This window comes from Anolis sagrei, chromosome 1 (genome assembly GCF_037176765.1).
Source record: "Anolis sagrei isolate rAnoSag1 chromosome 1, rAnoSag1.mat, whole genome shotgun sequence".
In the NCBI taxonomy this organism is placed as follows: domain Eukaryota; kingdom Metazoa; phylum Chordata; class Lepidosauria; order Squamata; family Dactyloidae; genus Anolis; species Anolis sagrei.
Genome location: NC_090021.1, coordinates 240,749,070 through 240,772,769, shown reverse-complemented (window position 1 = coordinate 240,772,769; position 23,700 = coordinate 240,749,070). Strand labels below are relative to the sequence as shown.

The following is a 23,700-nucleotide window of genomic DNA, read 5'->3' as shown; positions in this document are numbered from 1 at the left end:
ATGAGATTGTAGTCTTAGCATTTTGCTTCTTAACTGTTTGACTGCAAAATCCAACAAAACAAGAGCAATGTTCATAAAGCAGAAATCTCAGAAAAATAGATTACTCTTCCCTCAGTCTGTAGAACATAGATGGCTATCTTATATTGAAACTAGTCACCGTGGTTCTCAACCTTTGGGTCCCCAGGTGTTTTAGCCTATAATTCCCAGAAATCCCAGTCACTTTACAGCTGTTAGGATTTCTGGGAGTTGAAGACCCATAGATTGAGAACCACTGAACTAGTGTCTCATAGAGGTATTTGTGCTTCTGACTTACAGCATCTTCTCAAAGTAGGAAGTAAGCCTCCCCCACATCTGCTATGTTTGTGGGTGCCTTTAATCAAAAGCATATAGTCTACAGTTGGGCCACTGAGTCTGCCATAACAGCAATATTATGGAGGGATGTTGTGGAGTGGTTGGAAAAGCAGAGAGGGGCAACTGCAAACAGCAAAACCCATTTTCCCTTTTTGTGCCTATTCAGCCCAGTCAAAGTGGAAGAATGTCACTCCCGGCTACCATATTGACTGGTGTTTAGCCATTTCCCCCTTTTATTTTTGGTCGGTTTTGGGGCAATTTGGGGGAATAAGGATACTTGTTTTGATGTGGTTTTAAGAGAGTTGGCATGGTTTGGGACCCAAAGATTGCTCACAAATTAGGGGATATGGTAAGTTTGGGGTATTAGAGTGGCTCACAGAATGTACATGGGGGGCTACTTTGTGGCACATTGCTTACCTCTGCAATCGAGATTCATTTTATCTTAAATCTTGCAGTCCTAAATTGGGAGAAAGCTGGGGTATAAATAACTACCATGATAACAACAGCATTCAAAAGGAATTTTCCCCCTCAGAAAAGTTGTTTCATGTGCCTTCAAATTGTTTTCAACTTTTGGAAACACAACTGTGAACCTATCATGGGGTTTCCTTGGCAAGAGGGGAGGTTGCTTGTGCCTTGCTCTGAAGGTGAGGGACTATGACTTGCCCAAGTTACCCAGTGGGTTTGCATGGTCATACCGGGATTCTTCCAATGTCACTGTCCAATGTTCAAACCGTGACACCACGCTGGCTGTCTGCTTGGCCAAATGCATTTCCTTGATACAAATAATCTGAACTTCCTGCTATCAAGGTGTTTGATGATGACCCATTCCAGTCACAACTTCTTCCTTGTGATAAGCTTATCTGTATGTTGGTGCAACGAAGACTTGTTGTGTGACTGCTATAGAGTTTAACTTTATCTGGGACGGAAAGGTTGTAGATACATTGTGGAGTAGCTCACTTCAGGGAACACAAAGAGGCAAAGGTTGCACTGTGTTTTAAAAACAATGGAAAGAAAGCAGATATTAACAAGATTAACATACAAACCTAAACATGATTAGCTTTTTGAAGAAGGATGTGTCTGAGACTAGAAATTAACATTTTTTTAAAAAACAAACCCAAAACAGAGCTTGCTTCAAGATCGACTTCTAAACAAGCATGTTTTGGTATATTATTATTATTATTATTATTATTATTATTATTAAACTTTATTTGTACCCCGCTAGCATCTCCCGCAGGACTCGATGCGGCTTACACAGGCCGAAGCCTCAAAACACAATACAATAAAACATAATACAACAATAAGCAAAGCAAATCAAATAATTAAGCAAATAACAACAATAACTACATCAAGACACTGTTAAAACTGGTTCGGCCGGCGCAATGGTACAGGAGTTAAAGTGCTGAAATGGCAGGAGGAACGTAGGATTAGAGGTATTGTGTGCAGTAACATCGGTTATACTAAAGTGCTTCTAGGATTTGGGATGGGGATTCCTAATCTGAGAAGGCATGTCGGAACAGCCAGGTTTTTAGGTTCCTTCTGAAAACTGCTAAGGTAGGGGCCTGTCGGAGATCTTTTGGAAGGGCATTCCAAAGTCGGGGGGCCGCTACAGAGAAGGCCCTGTCCCGTGTCCCCACCAAGCGCGCTTGCGACGAGGGTGGGATCACGAGCAGGGCCTCCCCAGATGATCGGAGTGAGCGTGTGGGTTCGTAAATGGAGATGCGGTCACGCAGGTAGGGTGGTCCCAAACTGTTCAGGGCTTTGTAGGTGAGCACCTGCACCTTGAATTGGGCTCGGAAAGTGAATGGCAGCCAGTGGAGCTCCTTAAACAGAGGGGTTGACCTCTCTCTGTAATGAGCCCCAGTTAACATCCTGGCTGCTGCCCGCTGGACCAGTTGGAATCTCCGAGCCGTCTTCAAGGGCAGCCCCACATAGAGCGCATTGCAGTAGTCCATTCTAGAGGTGACCAAGGCATGGACCACCCCGGCCAGATCAGCCTTCTCGAGGTACGGTCGCAGCTGGCGCACAAGTCTCAATTGTGCAAAGGCCCTCCCGGATACCGCCAACACCTGAGCCTCAAGTGTGAGCGAAGAATCCAAGAGGACACCCAAACTGCGGACCTGTGGCTTCAGAGGGAGTGTAACCACCCTATACCCCGATCCGGTTTACGATCGACCAGGAGGACCTCTGTCTTGTCAGGATTGATCTTCAGCTTGTTCTTCCTCATCCAGATCGACACAGCGGCCAGGCACTCATCCAGCACCCGAGGAGCCTCCTTGGAATTAGGTGGAAAAGAGTAGTAGAGTTGAGCGTCATCTGCGTAGAGATGGCACCCAACTCCAAAACTCCGGATGACCTCTCCCAGCGGTTTCATGTAGATGTTGAAAAGCATGGGAGACAGAATGGAGCCTTGCGGGACCCCACAGGTCAAAGGCCAGGGGTCGGAGCAGGCGTCTCCCAGCTTCACCATCTGGGTACGCCCCTCCAGGAAGGACTGGAGCCACGACAAAACCGTGCCCCCAAGGCCCATCCCAGAGAGACGACCCAGAAGAATACCATGGTCGATGGTATCGAAAGCCGCTGAGATGTCCAAGAGAACCAGCAGAGTCACACTCCCCCTGTCCAGCTCTCTGCGGAGGTCATCCACCAAGGCGACCAAGGCTGTCTCGGTGCCATGACCAGGCCTGAAACCAGACTGTGACTGATCTAGGTAGTTGATATCGTCTAAAAAGCTCTGGAGCTGGGCGGCGACCACCCGCTCCAGCACCTTACCCAAAAAAGGGAGGTTGGAGATTGGCCTGTAATTATTCAGCACCGTGGAGTCAAGGGAGGCTTTTTTGAGGAGTGGACGAACCACAGCCTGTTTCAGGTTAGATGGAAAAATCCCTTGCTCCAACGATGTATTAACAATCAGCAGTTTTCTGGAAATAGTCCAGTTTGATCATTTCCATGATTTCCTCAACTTTGTGCAGATTCTAACCATCCACAGAATGCATTAACCTAATTCAGTAAGGAAGAGATGATAGAAATATTAATTAGAAAGGATATATAGTGTTCCAGTGTAGGATCTGAGTGGATTAACAAATAAAGTCCTTTAGTATTTGCACATAGGAATCTGCAGGCACCAAAAGAGCAATGGCAAATGGTTTGGGAACACAATTTGCCAAGATGATAGGTAATTGTGTCCTGAAATGGTAAACCTGGTCTCCCAACTATTATTCTAATTGGAAGCAACCAGTCTTCCTATAAGAAAGGGTGCAATCAGATATTTTCAACAGTGTATCTTACTTTAAAGCTTCTAATAATTTTTCTGAAAATATAGCACATCTAGGTGGATAGCTTATCAAGCAATTTGTAACACCAAGAACTAGTGTCACCAACATATTCCATAAGCTAAAGACTTTTAAATTTTAGAGAAGTACCTTGAGAGAAGAAACTATGGAAGAAAAAAACCAGAATTCCTTACACATTTGTAGCATTTTTAAAGACACAGTTTTATGAAAAATCTGGTTTCTGTGCCAGCTATGTACATCTCCCTTTTTATTACTCTGGTCAACATATGTTTTGGTGACCTGCTGATTCCAAAAATGGCACCAGTTTCCCCCCATCATCTCTAGCTTTTGCAATACATAACATACAGCATCTACCAGTCACCATCTCTTGCCCATAGAAAATAGAGTGTATGTGGTCTACCCAATGCAATTTGCCGAACCAGTGTCCCAAATAACTCTAGGAACAAGCCTAAAAACCAAAATCTTGGTGTCTTGGTTATCACTTGGATGTCATCAAGGTATATTGCAGTTGGACAGAAAACAAGAAACAAAGTGCAAGTTGCTTACCTGAAACTATGGTTTTTGAAGTGGTCATCTGTGAACTCACACAAATAGGCTATCTGCACCTACAGAGTGCATATTTTGGAACTTTCTAGAAAAACGCTAATATTAATTTTGGTAGTAGCCTCCTATTCCCATCATGCATGTCTAGCCCGCTTCCTGCCAAATCCCTCTGTTCTCTGGATGCCAAAGTTTCAGCCCAAAGGACGAGGACAGCCAGAACACGAGGGGAGGATTGTTGGGGTTGTGTGACCACTTGAAGAATCAGTCACAGGTAAGCAACATGTTCATCTTCTTTGTGGTCTCTGTGACTCACACAAATTGGGAGACCAGCAAACTGCTAACCATAGGCAGAGGGAGTGTCATGTAACACAGAACAGAAGGTCTCCCAAAAGCAGTGTTCATTGGGATCATGTGTCCTGTATATAGTGTGAAATGAAGGTTGAAATAGTAAAAACTAGAAGGCTGGGACTAGGTGGTAGCCCTGAAGAAATCATGGAGCAAAACCCACCTCTGGAAGACCATAGATGCCACCATTGCTCTGGGGGGATGACTTCTCACTTGAGCAGGAGGCTGCTTGCTAGTTAAGTTCAAAGACCAAATAGCTGCAATCCAGGGAGCACACAACGCCCTTGTTGTTCCAGCTCCACTGGCTGCCGATCTGCTACCGGGCCCAATTTAAGGTGCTGGTGTTGGCCTACAAAGCCCTAAACGGTTCCGGCCCAAAATACCTTTCGGACCGCATCTCGGCCTATGAGCCCACGAGGGCCTTGAGATCGTCTGGGGAGGCCCTTCTCTCAATCCCGCCTGCTTCACAGGCACGTCTGGCGGGGACGAGAGAGAGGGCCTTCTCGGTGGTGGCCCCCCCGGCTGTGGAACACCCTCCCTGTAGACATCAGACAGGCGCCCTCCCTTATGTCCTTCCGTAAGAGCCTAAAGACATGGCTATTTGAGAAGGCATTTAACTAAGTGCTACAATAATTTGGTAATGACGACTGGAACGGAATATGGATTATGAGACTGGTTATGATTCTAAGATGAGACGGAGCGGATTATTTAGTGTAATTATATTATTGTTGTATTATTGATATGTTGATTTCGTTATTGCTTATTGTAAATTGTCTTTTATATGTTGTACACCGCCGTGAGTCGCCCTAGGGCTGAGAACGGCGATCAACAAATGCAGCAAATAAATAAATAAATAATAAATAAATTTAGAGAATTATTGGGAGACCCTTTTTACTGCTGCAATAGTAAAGGAAGAGTCTCTAGGAGTTGTAAAATCAAGCCATGCAGTCTACATTGAAGACCATTGCTTTTCTCACTGCAGAAAGTGTTCAAGGCCCAAAGCATAAATATAAACACAGGAAGCAAAAACTATGCATTGTGGGTCTCTTTCACTCTTTATTTCTTCACTACTGTCGTAAATCTGAAATGTTGTAAAGTCTGGTCAGGTGATCAGGATTCAAATGCCTACTAAACGATGGAAACCACCAGGCAAGTCATACTCAGCCTCAGAGAAAGGCAAATCTAATCCAAACACACATCGCTAAGAAAAACCCATAATAGGTTCACCTTAGGGCTGCCATGTCGGGAATGACTTGAAAGTACACAATAACAAAAACAGGGATGAAGATTCACCTATATATACTGAAGAAAACTATGGAAGTCATATAATAATGGAGAAGGCCAAAGGGTTTCCACTAGGTGCATGTTTGGCATGACAGAGACCTATGCACTTGCCTCACAACTACAGTGAAGGGAACTTTAGACCAGATATTTGGGTCTACAGTTTGTCTCCATTTTGTAGGTATGGCCAATGATAAGGGGCTCTAGGAGTTGTGATCTAAAAACATCTTGATGGTCAAAAGGTTTCCTATCACTGCATTTACATTGTTGAAATGAGGTCTGAACTGGAAAGTTGTTGTTAACTGCCTTAAGTTCCCATGGGGAGAAAGGCGGAGCATAAACCAAGTTAAGAATACTAATGCCAATGGAAGACAATAATTGCGTATGTTATGTTTCTCTTATTTTCTCCAAATAAAGACTTCACAATCCCCATATATAACTTGCTAACAGGAAGTGAATGCAGGGTCCTCCCTTAAGTGATTCAAAACATTTATAACTGTTTGCATTATAGACAAGAAGAAAATTGCTGAGTAGTTCTTGAAGAATGCAGAGCTTTATTTGTATTTCATTTCCTTTTGTTTTTCTTCAGCTTGCAAGCAAAGAAAGTTTGGAACAATGTAGCCGTATCTTTGCAAAATATCTCAGTATGTTAAATCGCAGGAGATGAATGTGATTTCCAGATCAAGCCTTTTAATGAAGTTAATGGCAGTCACCCCAAGTCACATGCAGAACAATGACTTCTTCCTTGAAATATAAGCACCACCCAATTTGTGATCTAAGCTTCTTAAAAATATGTATTCATTTCATTTCTAATTCAGTTTTCATTAAAACTTGTTCATCCTGTTCCAAAAGGGATGGGCCTTTTTATAATTATATACTCCATGAGCCTAATATATTGAGCAATGATTGTTTGCAGCTTCACCATGACAATTCATGCTTGTGCTCATAAAGAATAATTTCATATGCATCATCAAAGATCTCTAGGAAGTCAGGCACAGCATAGGAAGATTTGGCCAATCAGTTCCATATACTAGGGATGGATGAGAGTTTAGGTGTTTAGGGACTAAAATGCTAATGTACTTGCATCATTGCCTATGCTGGCAAGAGGTGCTGGATGATCCGAGCCAACAACTAGAGCCAGCTCTTTAGGAAACCTATTTAGAAAAAGCCATGTGTCAAACAAAGCTAGAAGGCACATAGCAACAAACCATAAGGCCCATAATACAAAGCTACCTATCAAATTGGCTGTTGTATGTTTTGGGGCTATATGGTCATGTTCTAGATGTATTCTCTCCTGACATTTTGCCTGCATCTATGGAGGGCATCCTCAGAGGGTGTGAGGTCTCACAACCTCTGAGGATGCCTGCCATAGATGCAGGAGAGAATGCCTCATTACATAGTATATTTTTCTCATGTGAAAGGGACCCTACAGACACCAGTAATGATCTGGTATCAATAGCCAAGTGTCAGTACATAAATAAGGGTAGCGAAACATTATGTCATCTCCCTGCTCAATTCTCAATACAGATAAATATTAAAGAACAAACTGGCCATCAGCACAAGTTTCAAGGTTTGGTTTTTTGTTTAACCTTTTATTGAAAAAAATGAACATAAAACACAATTTATAAAAACAACACATTTTACATATAAACATGCCATTGCAAAGCAATAATACAGCATATGGTATTTGGTTTCCAGAATTACTGTGTAATTCAACCAATTGTAGAATTCCATATAAACACATGAATATTTTGGGCCTGGTCTTTTTGGATCTGTTGATTGGCTAGCATTGCAAATAAAAGTAGACCAAGCTTCTGTAAAGTTATTTATGTCTGTATCTTCATTCAGTTCCTCAACACTTTGTGTCAACTTTTCTGAAACAGCTAAGTTCCATATTCTTGCAGTGATATTCCATGCATTTCAGATTTCTACTGTTGTATTAACTGTCTAGACTCTAGCAGCTAAAATTAAAAATGTTATTAGGTCCTTATGTAATAACTAAACAGAGAAAATGTTCAATAGTGCTAAGTCTGGAAAAAATGTTGGTTGGTAATGTTACCTATTTCTTGAAAGACATCTCACCAGAATGTTGAGACAACTACATAATCACTAGTAGAAAATATTAAGTATGAGAGTAAAGCTGACATATAAAAATGAATGCAATAAATACAGAGTACTGCAGTCTTCAGAGAGTACCTGCAATTCACCTCCCAAAAGTTGCAGGAGAGATTAATTTGTGATGAAGTATCCAGAACCATTCTTTCTAATTAAAATTAAAACAACAGGATGCAGTTCTTGTATCAGAAGCAAGTTTTAAACATGCCAATGGCAAAATCAAGACTAGAAATTTTACCCAAAGGATATATTGTTCAAAATCAAACTATTCAAAGTTAAACTTAGGTAAATTATTGTACATAGAAAACAGTGTAACTGTCACTTAAATACTCTGTAATCAAACCTGAGTCGCTTGTACTGGTTTGCAATAATTATGGAAATAGACATTAGACACAGGAGGTCAATCTTTCCCTTGAAAAGGGACAAAAGAATCTATGCAGCAGGATTGTGATTTGCTTCGTTAGGATATAATGCAAAATACTTTTTTCTTGTACCCCTTTGAATTTCTGGTGTTCATGGCTCCTGAACACCATAATTGGGGGTAAAATGGAATTATGGCTTTCAGTCCTGTTTGTAAGCAATTATAAGTACAAACCATAGTTTGTCCAGCACATATGTAACAAGAAAGGAAAGGAGTAACTAGAATATATGATCATTCTTGTTGGACCCAAGCCTTTGAGACTAATGCAACCGAGTGAAGGATTGTAGTAATCAAAAGTTCCCTTTAGTAAAGTCAATTGCTTTAACTGGTTCTAATAGCAAATGCATTTACTGTTTTGGAAACAGTTTCCAAGAAATTTAAAAACAAGTTTATATAAAAACATATGCATTTCTTAATACATGAATGTATGACCCTTCCAATGTAACTCAATGGAATGTGTAAATCACTTCGGAGATATGCAGATTGGATGATCCTGGCCTTGAGTCCCTTCCGGGAGATAGGGCAGGATAGAAATAAGGTATTATTATTATTATTACTATTATTATTACATTAAATTTATTATTAGAGATAATGCATACTATACTGTGCCAGTGACCACATCTGCCTGTTCTCAGAGAACTGCCCAATGACACCCTTATTTTCAAAGGGAAAATCACTACTTATAATCATGCAGTGACACATACACAGGGGACAGGCACAGTATGTTTGCATTTGCAAAAATACCTCTTTCAATGAGACACAAAGGAGCTCACCAAGGACATGTTCTAGGCCAGCAACAAACTTGTCTGCCACAAAAAAAGTGGATCAACTTTGAGTTGGGTACAAACATTTAATCCTAAATTCCAATGCATTTATCCATCGCTATAATATAAAATGCAAACATTAATGTTTTTTAGTATTAAAAAATCAGCATACAAATTTTAGCACTTCTTTATGAAGACACATTTTGAACCTGAGAATATTCATGAATGTTTGAAAGGCCATCATTTTAAAGGTGCATGTTCCTTCTTTTTGGGGAATACGTCTCTCTCTCACACACACATACACACACACACACAACAGGTGTAACAGGCAGCAACATGATTTAGCTGACAAATGCTGCAATGGCTATGATTTGCAGTATTCCTTCAAGTCCATATATAACAAGGAGCACAACATTAATAATGACATCTGCCCTGAGGATATAAGTTTGCAATGCTAGAAAATAGACAGACAGAATTACGCAGCCAGCAGTAATCATAAGACTGAATCCGAGGGGAGCCTCATCTTCTGTTAGGTTCCCTTTAGTACCTGGTGAAAATATTTTTTTAATTGTATTAACAAAACTTATTGGAATACACATTCAAAAGAGAGACATGATTTATGTTTGCTTTGGAGGAACGGTTAAAGGACAACTTGTGCTGTACGAATTTAAATGTGCTTTAAAACTTTTAAGGATAGAAAATGTTTGGTTATATCTAGAGATCTTATCCCTCTGGTAACACTCCTCTGGAACAGATTTATGCTCTGAACAATCCTGCTTCCAGGAAGGGTAGAGAGCATCATTTTTTGTTATCTCTCTGTAGCACTCCGTACAACTACCTCTGCAGTCCTAGAAAATTCCAGAACCCTCTAGAGCAAATGGAAAAGGGGTGAAATAAAGTACAAATTAAGCATCCCTTATCCAGAATTCTGAAATTAAAAATATTCCAAAATACTCCAAAATTCAAAATTGTCCTCATGGGTAGTTGACGTAGCAAAACCTTTGCTTCCTAGTAGTTCAATGTACACAAATGTTGTTTTATGCACAAAGTTATTTAAAATATTGTACACAACATTACCTTCAGTGTATATGTATAAGGCATATATGAAAACGAAATAAATTTTGTGTTTAGACATGGGTCCCCATCTCCAAGATATTTCATTATGTATATATTGCAAATATATCTGTTCCAAAATTGGAAGGGGGGGGGGGTGCAAATCCAAAACACTTCTGGTCCTAAGCATTTTCGGGCCAATCTATATTGTAATAGGACTCTGGTAACTGTCTCCTCTGGTTTCTCTGAGTAAAAAAAATTCACCAATGTACAAACCTTTCCATTTCCCAGAGGCTTTAATTGAATCCTCATTGTGTATTGAGATGCTACAACCTCTTGCAGATGATCAGATGGACTAAAACATTGTACTGGGCTCATTCTGATCCCCAAGATTCCACATATTTCAGTGTTTATATTAAAGCTGCAAAGTGAGCCTTATAGTGTATGGATGCAGCTCAAACTTATCTTGGCTACTTTATTCCTGTACAAAGGACCAATACAATGGCTTCATATATATTACAGTACCATTTCAGTTCCTACTTAATTCATTGTTTTGAAAAATTAAAAAGCAACAACACACTAATGGGAATTATTATTGAATACCGTAAAACACAATTGATGGAAACCACAAGACTTTCTTTGTTCTTCCAACAATTCTAATTGCCAGAACATATGATACAGAGCTTTATCTCTTTGCTGGCGTCAGGATGGAACTGCTTATAGCCCAGCTCACTCTCTTGCAGTGCCAGAAAAAGTTTAGAAGTTTTTAAGGGTGCTTTGTAATGATTGTAAGCTTTAAACATTGCATTTAAATAGCAGCATAAAAATCAGTTTCTATATCTGAAAGTATAGCCAAATAGTGCAGAACACATTCTGGTGAAACTTTACATATAGTGATTAACCATTTGTCTACCACTCAGTGTAAGGAAAAAGAGAGTGTAAGCTATTCCTGGCTATGAAAGTGTATGATATAATGGAAGCGCAATAATTTGTACTATTCCTTTTTGCAATGCTTTGGTGGTGACTCAGTCATGTGAAGAAGCCTTCCTCTTTTTCATGGCATCTGATCCATCCCAATTCACCACATATCCAGAGAACACAATCATATGCTAAACTTTTTTTATTTTTATGGGGCTGTATAATCTTTTATGTGGGTCCTCTGGTGATGCAGCAGGTTAAACTGCTGAGGTGCTGAACGTGCTGACCAAAAGGTTGGCGGTTCGATTCCAGGGGTAAACAGGGGTGAACAACACTGGCTCTTCAACTTAGAAATGGAGATAAGCAGAATCTGACACGACTACACTTAATGTCATGGGAAACCTTTACTTTTACTTTATAATCTTTTAGACTACAGCTTTACACTTGTAGAGAAAGTCCCACTAGTCTAAATGAAACTTACTACTCAGTAAATATACATTAGATGAAGTTATCTGTCTGCCAGTTAAAATACTTGTTTAACCAACATCCAGAGTAAAAAATTCATTTATATTTCTGCTCATATAGATTAGACTTTACTGTTTCATGTTGTGTTTCAATGCCTTGTAATGTAATTAACTAGTTCTCTTGAATCAGAATATTTTGACATATATCTTCACCAAGAAATCAATATTTAATAATGCTCCCAATATGAGAGATGCTATTGAACTCACCAAAATATAGCCGGATTGTTTCTAGAATCGCCATAATAAACAGCAGTATGAGATCAAGAGTCAAGAATTTATCTGGATAAGTAAAAACTTGACCTGCCAATGAGTAAAGTATGCATAAAGAAAAAAGACAAATTCAGTCAGAGTCCACAGTTTTAAAAAGAAAAATCTTTTACTTGTATATTTGACTTACTTTTATAAATAATCATCAGCAAGACTGCGAAGAAGTAAAATATATAATACACTCCATTTAAATAGAAAAGAATCTGTAAGGGAACAGATGACAGCTGATAATTTCTGTCAAGGAAACTGGCTTATAAACAGTAAATTTTCTCCTTGTTATGCTAATACCAGACTAGATCATAAATAATAATTGGCATATTGTAACATTGTCCATTAATATTTATATTTTTTTATTTCTTCCAGACTTGATAACTGGCTTAAAGTTGTATAATTTATATAGGATGCTAGAATTAGTGTATTATTGTTTGGATGGTAAACCAGAGAGAAGAAAAGTTATAATATGTCTCCTCTCCTTTGTCTCCATTGGCCTGTTGTACCTCTATTGTCATGCCTCTCCTGTCTATTATATCTTCTGTAGCAGGATCCTTTCTCCTTCCCATCCAAACACATATTTAGTATAACCAGACACACACAGAAAGTATGCCCTCGTTTTACTTGGCCTGTCACAGCAAATTTAATCAAATGCTGCCCAATAAGCTTGAATAGGACAAAGAGAGATGAGTCAGGCCTGTCTCATCAACCCATCTCATCAGTTCCCTCCTGTTGTTTAAGTAGCAGATTGTTTGGCTACAGAGCAATGATTTCACCTGCCAATCTTCTGAGGTGGCCTCAGATATGAGCTCTTTGTAGGCTGATATTCAGTAGCCTTTTCCTCTGCTGCTGATTCTGACTGGAATCCGTTAACATAAGCCTCTGTTTTGACCTAGCTAAAAGCTCACATCAAGGACAAGGATTCTTTGACTAATGCCCCTGGGCTTATTACAGGTAATAATAATAATAAATAATAAACTTTATTTATAACCCACCTCCATCTTTCCAAAGGGGACTTGGAGTGGCTAACATGAGGCCAAGCCCAAAATAATACAACATAATTAGACACAAAATAACAGGAAAATACATCATAACAAAATATATAAAATAGCAGATAAAATAAACAATATAAAATGACATAATAAAATCAAACATGGAGGGCGGGGCAGATGTATGAGATAAAATGTTAAAAGCTTAAAACCCTGGGTAAGTTAGGGATGAAAGTGCATTTATGAGAGAGGAGACTGAGAGGGAGGAGCAGTGGAGTTTGGCCTTTATAGGAAACAGGGGAAGGTACTTTATTGAGGGGACAACTGTAGATGGAAATAGACAATGGGTTGAGTGGTCACTCTCCAAAGGCACATCGGAAGAACCAAATAGTCCCCAAGTTACGAACAAGATAGGTTCTGTAGGTTTGTTCTCAAGTTGCATTTGTATGTAAGTCAGAACAAGTACATTTTTAAATGTAACTTCATCTATCTATCTATCTATCTATCTATCTATCTATCTATCTATCTATCTTTGGATAGCATAAGGAAAGGTAAACACCCCTGCGGTGTTTGATTTGCTGTTTGTGCCACTGTTCACAAGATTTCATCTCAATTTCTATCCCTATGATCATTGGATTTTGGAAAAAAAATGGCTTGTTGTAAGGATTGGTGAGAAAGTTTCAAGTGGGACACCTTTTTCCCATGATAACTCTTCCAGGGATAGATTCTCCTCGCTTTCTGTAGTCTCACCCCCCGTTCTTAACTTGTGAGTCGGATGTCTGTAACTCGGGGACTGCCTGTATATCTATGGCCCTTTCTTACTCCAATGCATTACATGCAAGGAGTGGGGGAAAGTGACTTGCACACTGCATTCCAATAGAGTCATCCACTGCAGCATTGGAGTATCTTGTTAGCAATCTTCACCACAGAATTTGAAAATGTGGCAATTTGGTTCCTAGTAGATCAGTCAGATGCTTCTGAACATACGATTCCTTAAACATTATTTCATGCAAGGGTACGTAATAATACTTTCAAAATATTCCTTGTCCTACTGCTTGAGAATATTTCAGTTGAAGATACCCAATTTATAGATTCCAAGGTGGAATAAGGTATATGCTCTAATACAGGGGTCCCCAAACTAAGGCCCACGGGCCACATGCGGCCCGCCGAGGGCATCTATCCGGCCCGCGCAGCCTGGCCTCACGCAAAGCCCCTCGCTGCCTCGCGCAGCCCGTCGGCCCTGGCAAGCAATGGAAGCGGCGATGCAAATTACCTGCCTCACGCTGCCCCTTGTGCATGCCAGGCAAGGGAAGGGCATCACACGAGAACAGGCCACGAGTTGCACCTTTCCTTGCCAGCCCGGCGGGCAGCGAGAGGGCTGTATGGAAGGGCTCTGGAGAAGCGCCTTTCCAAACAAGCACACCTTTAGTTTGTCCTGTGGAGCGAGAGCAGCCTGGCTCGCCTCTTCCCGGGAGGAGAGTTGAAACGGAGGCTGAGGCCTGGCAGGTCCTCCTTCTCGGGCGCTGCTCTCCCCTCCCCCGCCAGAAAGGCCGCCTCCCTTTCCCTCTTCCTTCCATCCCCTTGTGCAAAACACACTTCCCAGTAGCAGAAACAGCCCAGGCTCCTGGGACATAGGAGGAAGAGAAAGGAAGGCAGGAAAGGCCCGTCGAGGAATTCTGAGGTGGGTTCTTGTTTTGGTTTTATCTGAGTCCACACTGCCATATATTCCAGTTCAAAGCAGATATGGTGGGATTTTCTGCCTTAATATTCAGGGATATAGAGATGTATGGAAGGGCACCAGATCCACACAGCTCTATATCCCAGAATACCAAGGCAGAAAATCCCACCACCATATCTGCTTTGAGCTGGGTTATCTGAGTCCACACTGCCATATATTCCAGTTCAGAGCAGATATGATGGGATTTTCTGCCTTAATATTCAGGGATATAGAGATTATGGAAGGGCACCCAGATCCACACAGCTCTATATCCCAGAATACCAAGGCAGAAAATCCCACCACCATATCTGCTTTGAGCTGGGTTATCTGAGTCCACACTGCCATATATTCCAGTTCAAAGCAGATATGGTGGGATTTTCTGCGTTAATATTCAGGGATATAGAGATTATGGAAAGGCACCCAGATCCACACAGCTCTATATCCCAGAATACCAAGGCAGAAAATCCCACCACCATATCTGCTTTGAGCTGGGTTATCTGAGTCCACACTGCCATATATTCCAGTTCAAAGCAGATATGGTGGGATTTTCTGCCTTAATATTCAGGGATATAGAGATGTATGGAAGGGCACCCAGATCCACACAGCTCTATATCCCAGAATACCAAGGCAGAAAATCCCACCACCATATCTGCTTTGAGCTGGGTTATCTGAGTCCACACTGCCATATATTCCAGTTCAGAGCAGATATGGTGGGATTTTCTGCCTTAATATTCAGGGATATAGAGATGTATGGAAGGGCACCCAGATCCACACAGCTCTATATCCCAGAATACCAAGGCAGAAAATCCCACCACCATATCTGCTTTGAGCTGGGTTATCTGAGTCCACACTGCCATATATTCCAGTTCAAAGCAGATATGGTGGGATTTTCTGCCTTAATATTCAGGGATATAGAGATGTATGGAAGGGCACCCAGATCCACACAGCTCTATATCCCAGAATACCAAGGCAGAAAATCCCACCACCATATCTGCTTTGAGCTGGGTTATCTGAGTCCACACTGCCATATATTCCAGTTCAAAGCAGATATGGTGGGATTTTCTGCCTTAATATTAAGGGATATAGAGATTATGGAAGGGCACCCAGATCCACACAGCTCTATATTCCAGAATACCAAGGCAGAAAATCCCACCACCATATCTCCTTTGAGCTGGGTTATCTGAGTCCACACTGCCATATATTCCAGTTCAAAGCAGATATGGTGGGATTTTTTGCCTTGATATTCTGGGTTATACAGCTGTGTGGAAGAGCACCCGGGTCCACACATCTCTATATCCCAGAATATCAAGGCAGAAAATCCCATCATATCAGCTTTCAACTGGGTTATCTGAGGCAAGGGAGGCTACACTGCACTTCCTGTTCTCGCATGAAGCCCTCGCTGCTTCCATTGCTTGCCAGGCCTGACTGGCAGCATGAGGCAAGTGAGGGGGATTGGGCCTTGCAAGCGGCGAGGGGCTTTGCGCGAGGCCAGGCTGTGCAGTGCAGCCTCCCTTGCCTGACTTTCATGATGGGCAGTGCGATAGTCCGGCCCTCCAACGGTCTGAGGGACAGTAATCTGGCCCGTGTTGAAAAAGTTTGGGGACCCCTGCTCTAATACTTAATACACATTGAATCAGACTTGGTTCATCTAGTTTTCCTATAGTAAGTCAATTATACTAATGATCAATTTAAAGTGATCCACAAATTACAGCCAGGAAAAAAAATCCATCTACTCAGCAACAATAAAGTTCAAAGTGCTTTCCCCTTTCCATTTAACAAGTGACACAGAATGAGAGATTAACAGCATACAGGCTATTTCCCTCCATAAACTAAGTTCTCAACAGGACTCTTTCTGTATAGTGCCCCTAATTATCTAGATTCAACTCCCACAATTCCTAACAGTCGGTAAACTGTTAGGTAACTTTTGCAAATTGCAACGTTTAAACATATCTCTAGCAGAAAAGAGTTCTTTTCCCCACCCTGGACATTCCACAGATATATAAACCCCACTTATTTAGTTTCCAACAGACCCCTCAACCTCTGAGGATACCTGCCATAGATGTGGGTGAAACATCAGGAGAGAATGCTTCTGGAACATGGCCATACAGCCCAGCAAACTCACAGCAACCCACATTTATTTTGTTTAAACTCTGTTTAGATACTATATTTCTTTCCTTTGCAGAAATGCGGATTTGTATATTAAATTATGCATAATCTTAATTTGTGTTTTATAAATAATAAAAATTATCTTTTAAAAATAGCTTTCCTTTTATTAACACAGTTCAGAAGGGGTGTAACAGATATTGTCAAATTTTGTGTTTGACAAGAAAAGACCTATTGCCATAATTAAACTCTTAAAAATATACAGAGATTTTTCGTATTTCAGAACGTGCAAAAAAATCATATTTTTAAAAAACGACGTTATGATAAACATTCTGACATTTTTGCAAAGAAATCCCAAAGCATTCAAAATAATTTTCAAAATGACTGAAAACTCACATGGTCTTATCTAGCAGGATGATCTTATGATATTTTTCATATGTACGTGACAGAATGAAGCAAGTGAACGACTAACTTCTAATCCAATCGCATTTCTCTTGTTAAGAGTACAGTTGTATGGGGCCAGAACTGGACTTTACAGTTGGTCAGCAGGAGTAATGGCTGCAACCACTTGTTGATTTCTGTTGAAATATTCAGAATTTCATTGATTGGTTCAAATCAACTAAAACCAATTTCAGGTTTTTTTTCCAACTCACAAATTACCCAGGAAGAACAACCCAGTCAGCGTTACCATAATGAATTATAACATTAAATAATTGATAACAATTCCCTTAACCTTCGGACTAATGTTTCTACCTTCCAGAAAGTGGCAGCCCGGAGTTAAAACCAGGTTCTTGCTTACTAATGGACTTTCCCCTTCTTCATGAAAGGTCATCTACCAGTAGCAACTCTAATAACTATTTGCTCTCAAGTCACCCACTGATTTATAGTGAGCTCATGAATTTCACAGGGTTTTCTTGCACAAGAAATACTCAAATGTGATTTTGCCAATCTCTTCCTATGAAATAGCACATACAATTTGTTGGCAGTCTCACATCCAAATATTAACCAGGGCTGATCCTGCTTAGCTTCCAAAATCAGATGGGATCTAATGCCTTTAGGGTATTTAGATTATCCTTTAGGAAGAGTGTCTGTCATGCACAAACAGAAACATTTGCTGTTATCCAGTTCTGTAGGTTCACTTCATCATCACACAGGCTAGAAAGGAGCTTGCCTTCCATAGCAGAGTAATGAGTTTAAATCTGAACCTTTCTTGATTTGCATTTTTGTGACTGTCCCTATTAATACATATTATCTTTACAGATAAAGAACACACGCTAGTCTTGCTGGAGACATGAACTACTGAGTGAAATGCCTGTAACCACCCACATATGAATACAAAGCCAAATCTTTCTTGGCAGAAATATAGCTAAAGGGAATTATGCCCATTTAAGTCAGCAGAGGATTCTACAGTTGGCCCTCCATAACAAACCATGACTTGAAAATATTAAATCCAAAAACAAAACTTTATTTTCTCATTTATGTAAAGGCCGCTATTTTACTACATCACTTTATATGATGGGACTTGAGCATCCAGATTTTGGTATCCTCAGGTGGGATAGGGTGTCCTGGATTCAAATCCTAGCAGATGCCAAGGGCAGGGCTATATCTTATTCATTACATATATTTACTTCAGATGCTATTGGACTTCAAGTCCCAGCAGCTCTAGTTAGCACAGCCAATGAAAAATGCTGGGAGTTGCTTCCAGACCATTTATTATTTAAAGGATAATGCTCCTTCATAAATGTACAGGTAACAAATGCTTTGTTGGTTTTACTGCAATGAAGTTGGGTTGCCCGTGTATTCACTTTTTTCAGAATGAAGTAATGAGGAAAGAAAACAAAGAATGGTTATAGAAGAATTATTCTATTCTTCTATTTTGGGGATTCTATGCTGCAGGTTGCATCAGTCATGCCCCATGGTTGTAATGTCTATATTTTTCAGATGATTCCTCTCCCTTAATTTCTTAGTTTTGCATATAGGTTTCACTCATATATTAGCCACAATAATCTGTTTCTGCATATCTCCACCAATAATCACTAAGAATTTAGAAAATGAAGTTATTATATATAGGCCACATTTTTGCTTTTTTGCCTTCAGAAAGCAGTCTCTGAACTTGTTTGTGTTGGAACTCCTGTGTGTTGTAGGGGACTATGTTTGAGGCATACCTGATAGTCCACAGTCCATCCTAGCAAAGTTCACATACACAGAGGCCATGGCCGCAAGAACAGACAATATTCCCTTCATTTGCACTTTGCAAAATATCTCCATGAGAAGGCAAGCTGTTATCAGTAAGGTTTATATCTCATCTTGTCAATGAAAAAAATACACACAATAGAACTTCCAAAGCATTGAATATAGACAAAAATATTATTATTCGATCATCAGATGGAAAAACAAAGGATACAACAGATGATGTTCTTCCTGTAAACAAAACAAAAATAATATTCATCAAAAATTATACTTTTACATTACAATTACAACCATAAGAATGATTAGATATATTAGGAAACACAGAGCTTTCTTCCCCTCCTTTTTAGGGAGGCAGTATTTCCTTTTAGGATGAACTCAAGCTGCCACAAATGCAAATTTGAACATATATCCCACTCAAACACTCCCAGGATGAGAAACAATTATGAGAAATCTATTTCAGACTGCCCTCATTTACTCTAAAGATAGTGGTATGACTACATCAATAATCAGATTGTACTTAAGCAATTAAAGCAACAAAAGTAAGGGAATTAAGCGAGAAAACAAAAATTCAGTAGTAATAATTAGGCATATCCATCATTTACATATATTTTAAATACTTATAAAATGCTTCAAAAATAATACAACTACATATATAGCTCTCTGTCCCCCTCTAGTGAATGAACCATAATATGATTTCCAAGCTTGCTAATTATTTCAGAACGGCTCATAATGCTTCCCCCCCAATAATCTTGAAATAAAACATACTTTTAAATGCAGTCCCTTTCTTGCCTTTGCCTTTCTCTGTGGTTGAAAGAGTATGACTTGTTCAAGGTCACCCAGTGGGTTTCCATGGCCAAGTAGGGATGTGAACTTTAGTCTCCTGAGTTGTAGTCCAATGCAGAAACCACTACACCTTACTGGTTCTCAATACCTTTCTACGAAAACAATTACTAGCATGTTGGCATGACTGCATGATGGAACTGAAGTATGCCTATATATTTATCATTCACTAAACATAACAACAACAATAATAATTTAATTTCTTATTCCACTCTCCTTGTGGCTCGAGAAGGGCTACAGAATAATTAAAACACATAAACACTGTGAAAATACCACACATTTTAAAATATAATTCTATAAAATATACACATTAAAACGTATTTCTATAAAATACGTATTAAAATACACAAAACGAAGATTAAACAAAGGACATGTTCAAAATTTATGTTTAAAAACTGCCATGTTTAAAAACTGTCAGAAGAAATAGGTCTTTAAATGGTTTTAAAATTCCAACAGCTGATTTAGCTGTCCGGGCTCTTCCGGCAGGTCGTTTCACAGTCGTGGGGTGGCTAATGAAAACGTCAATCTGAGTGACAGCCACCAGTCAGGTTCAGGCAGGTTGGAATAACTGCCCACCAGAGGACCTCAGTGTTCAGGGGGGATTATACGGGAAAAGGCGATCCTGTAGGTAACCTGGACCCATACATGTAGGGCTTTAAAGGTCAAAACCAATACTTTGTACATTGCCCAGAAACTGATTGGCAGCCAGTGGAGTGACTTTAGGTTAGGTGTAATATGCTCATTCCGAGATGTTCCTGTAACCAGTCTGGCTGCCATATTTTGAACCAACAGGAGTTTCCGAACTCGGTACAAAGGCAGCCCAATGTAAAGCACATTTCAGAAGTCCAACCTTGAGGTTGCCAGGCCCTGCATTACTATCTTAAGGTCCTCCAAATCTAGGAAGGGGCACAGCTGGTGTATCAGCCGAAGCTGATAGTAAGCACTCCTGAACGTCACATCTACCTGGACTGACATTTGGAGAGACGGATCCAGGAGCATTCCCAAGCCATGAACAGTCTTTAACGGGGAGTGTAACCCCATCCAGAACTGGCTGACACAGCTCTATCCCCAGATTAGGACTCTTGATAGAAAGCACCTCTGTTTTGTCTGGGTTCAGTTTCAATTTGTTTTTCCTCCTCCAGCCCATTGCCTCATCTAGGCATTCATTCAGAGGAGACACACTATCCTTAGTTGATGCTGTTTTTGAAGGCATGGAGAAATATATATATAAATAAGGATACCCTTCACTGATGAGACTCAGAACATACTGGATGGATCCTACGCACAAAAAAGGTCCTGCAAAATTAATCAATTTAGTTCAGTAGTCTACTCCAAGATGATTTTGAGTATTTTCAAGTTTGTCTCTGTGGAGTTATATCCATGTGAATTTTATTATTGAATTTATTTCAATTATGCTGCCTTTTGATGAAAACACTGAGATCTAGAATACTAATAGGAGTAATTATCAATAATTATGAAGGAGAATGCAGTGAGGTCAGGTAGGGGAAATGTGACATTACATCAAGGAAGTGATTTTAAAGCCCCTCTTATCCTATTTGGAAATCCACTCGCAATCCTCAACCAAGATTATATAGGATTATGTAGTCACAGATCATGTTAGAAAAAATAGAATGATATTAAGTATAGTATTTACTGTAGTGTTTTTCCTGATCTCAAAGCTTTTGATTTCATAACAAAATTGCCAGACAAACACTGCAATCCTGTTTGAAAGTAAGCCTATTGTACAATGAGTCCTGTGAGTTAAATGCTGCTTACATATGGGAAAGTGGCTCTTAAGTTATGCAATCAAAGCAATGCTACAATTAGTGGAAATAATATGTTTAGCACAAGCTTCCATAGGCAACCAGTCTTACACCATTGCATAGAAACCTACATACAATTAGTGCAATTATCAGGTATTAACATACTTTTGCTAGGGAGATGAAAAAATAGATAGGTCTCATTCACCTTTAAAAACTGCATGACAGGGAAATTTCAGCAACTATACGATACAAAAAGCTGTGCATATTTTGTCTTTTATCAAGAGTTTAAGCAGTTCTCTGTTCAGTGAGCAACTTTCTGTTTTGCCCATGAAGCTGTAGCTCAGTTCTAACTTTATGAAGCAACTCTGGGCTTTCACTGATTCCCTTTAATTGTCATGATTGCATCCTATGGAGTCCTGGGGTTTGCAGTTTGGTTACTCTCCAGTTGAGAAAAAAATTAACATCCCTCCATAAACTGTAAATTCCAGGATTTCACAGGATGCTGCAATGGCAGCTACAGTGTACCATTCTTATGTGTGAAGTGGAAAAGGGGCCCATTTTGTTTAGATTGGATTATATAGGTTGCATTTGGTGGATTTCCATGCTAGAACCATGAGGGAAAAATCTCACTCACATACAAAGCTATGGTTAAGGATACACTTGTGCTAGAAAACCACCAGTTCGAAAGTTTCCCATGCAAAGTATGGTGGCATGATGCACAGAAAGAGCAAATAAACTCTATTTCTCTAAAAACCATATTCAAAGCCATAGCCATGCTAGTCTGATTCCTATCTTTGTTGCACTTTTGAGATCTAGTCAGACACTACTTTAACTGCCCATCATGGGAGCTGTAGTTTAGTGAGGCAACAGCACCCTTAGGCATATAAGGTTAAATACTTTCCAAAACTACAACTCCCATGATTCCACAGCATTGAGGCATGGCAGTCAAAGGCACCTTCCGCACAGCTGAGTAAAATCCCACATTATCTGCTTTGCAGCAGAGGGATTCCTAGATGAAGTAGATTGTAGTTCAGTGATGCCAAAACTCTAGCCTGCCAAGTGTTTGGTCTGCTGCCTTGGTTAATGAAGGAATTGTGGACAGCAAGTTAAACATGAACCAACAATGTCATGTGGCAGCAGCTAAAAAAATTAATGGGATTTTGGCCTGCATCAATAGTATAGTGTCTAGATCCAGGGAAGTCATGCTATCCCTCTATTCTGCCTTGGTCAGACAACACCTGGAATACTGTGTCCAATTCAGGGCACCACAATTTAAGGGAGATGTTGACAAGCTGGAATGTGTCAGAGGAGGGCAACTAAAATGATCAAGGGTCTAGAGAACAAGCCCTATGAGGAGCGGCTTAAAGAGCTGGGCATGTTTAATCTGCAGAAGAGAAGGCTGAGAGGAGACATGAAAGCCATGTATAAATATGTGAGAGGAAATCATAGGGAGGAGGGAGCAGGCTTATTTTCTGCTGCCCTGGAGATTAGGAAACGGAACAATGGCTTCAAACTACAGGAAAGGAGATTCCATCTGAACATTAGGAAGAACTTCCTGACCGTGAGAGCCGTTCAGCAGTGGAACTCTCTGCCTCGGAGTGTGGTGGAGGCTCCTTCTTTGGAAGCTTTTAAGCAGAGGCCATTTGTCAGGGGTGATTTGAATGCAATATTCCTGCTTCTTGGCAGGGGGTTGGACTGGATGGCCCATGAGGTCTCTTCCAACTCTTTGATTCTATGATTCTATGAGGTCTCTTCCCATTCTATGAGTCTACGATACTGGGAGCTGAAGTCCTCAAACACTTGAGTTTGGGAAACCCTGTTGTAGTCTCAAAGATCCTACAAGATCCCACCATAGTCTCAGTAGCAAACGGCCTTTATTAGCAGAGCTTGAAAAAGTTAGCTTTTACAGCTCTGCACAGTCAGAGATAGTTCTTTTTTTTCTCCCACAAGCTCTATCGCCTAAAACTTTGTGCCTAAATATACTTCGGTTAACACTATAATGCTCTAACCGTCCCTTTCCTTTACTTCATTCTCGGAGGAATGTAATCCAGAATTTAAAACGAGGGGTTCAATAGTTTTGTTGGGCTGTTGGTTGCCATGGTCACAAGCAGTGTCAGAGGGCTGCTCGGCTCACCTCGCTTGACAGCCGCCATTTTGGCCCCTCGCGCTCAATCCCCGCCCCATCCAGTCTCCCGACAATCCTTGCGCAGCCGCCGTGGAGTTTTCGCGATCCGT

At 40.3% G+C, this 23,700-nt stretch overlaps 1 protein-coding gene across 1 annotated transcript; it reads right to left on the bottom strand.

Annotated features, from left to right (window-relative positions):
- Positions 1-7,373: 7,373 nt before the first annotated feature.
- On the bottom strand, positions 7,374-23,676 carry TMEM80 (transmembrane protein 80). The gene is made up of 5 exons (XM_060769395.2): positions 23,600-23,676; positions 19,077-19,093; positions 12,003-12,096; positions 11,813-11,905; positions 7,374-9,657 (listed from the first exon to the last, which is right to left on the bottom strand). The coding sequence occupies exons 1-5, from the start codon at positions 23,616-23,618 to the stop codon at positions 9,452-9,454; spliced, it is 429 nt and encodes a 142-aa protein (XP_060625378.2). The 5' UTR covers positions 23,619-23,676; the 3' UTR covers positions 7,374-9,451.
- Positions 23,677-23,700: the final 24 nt, after the last annotated feature.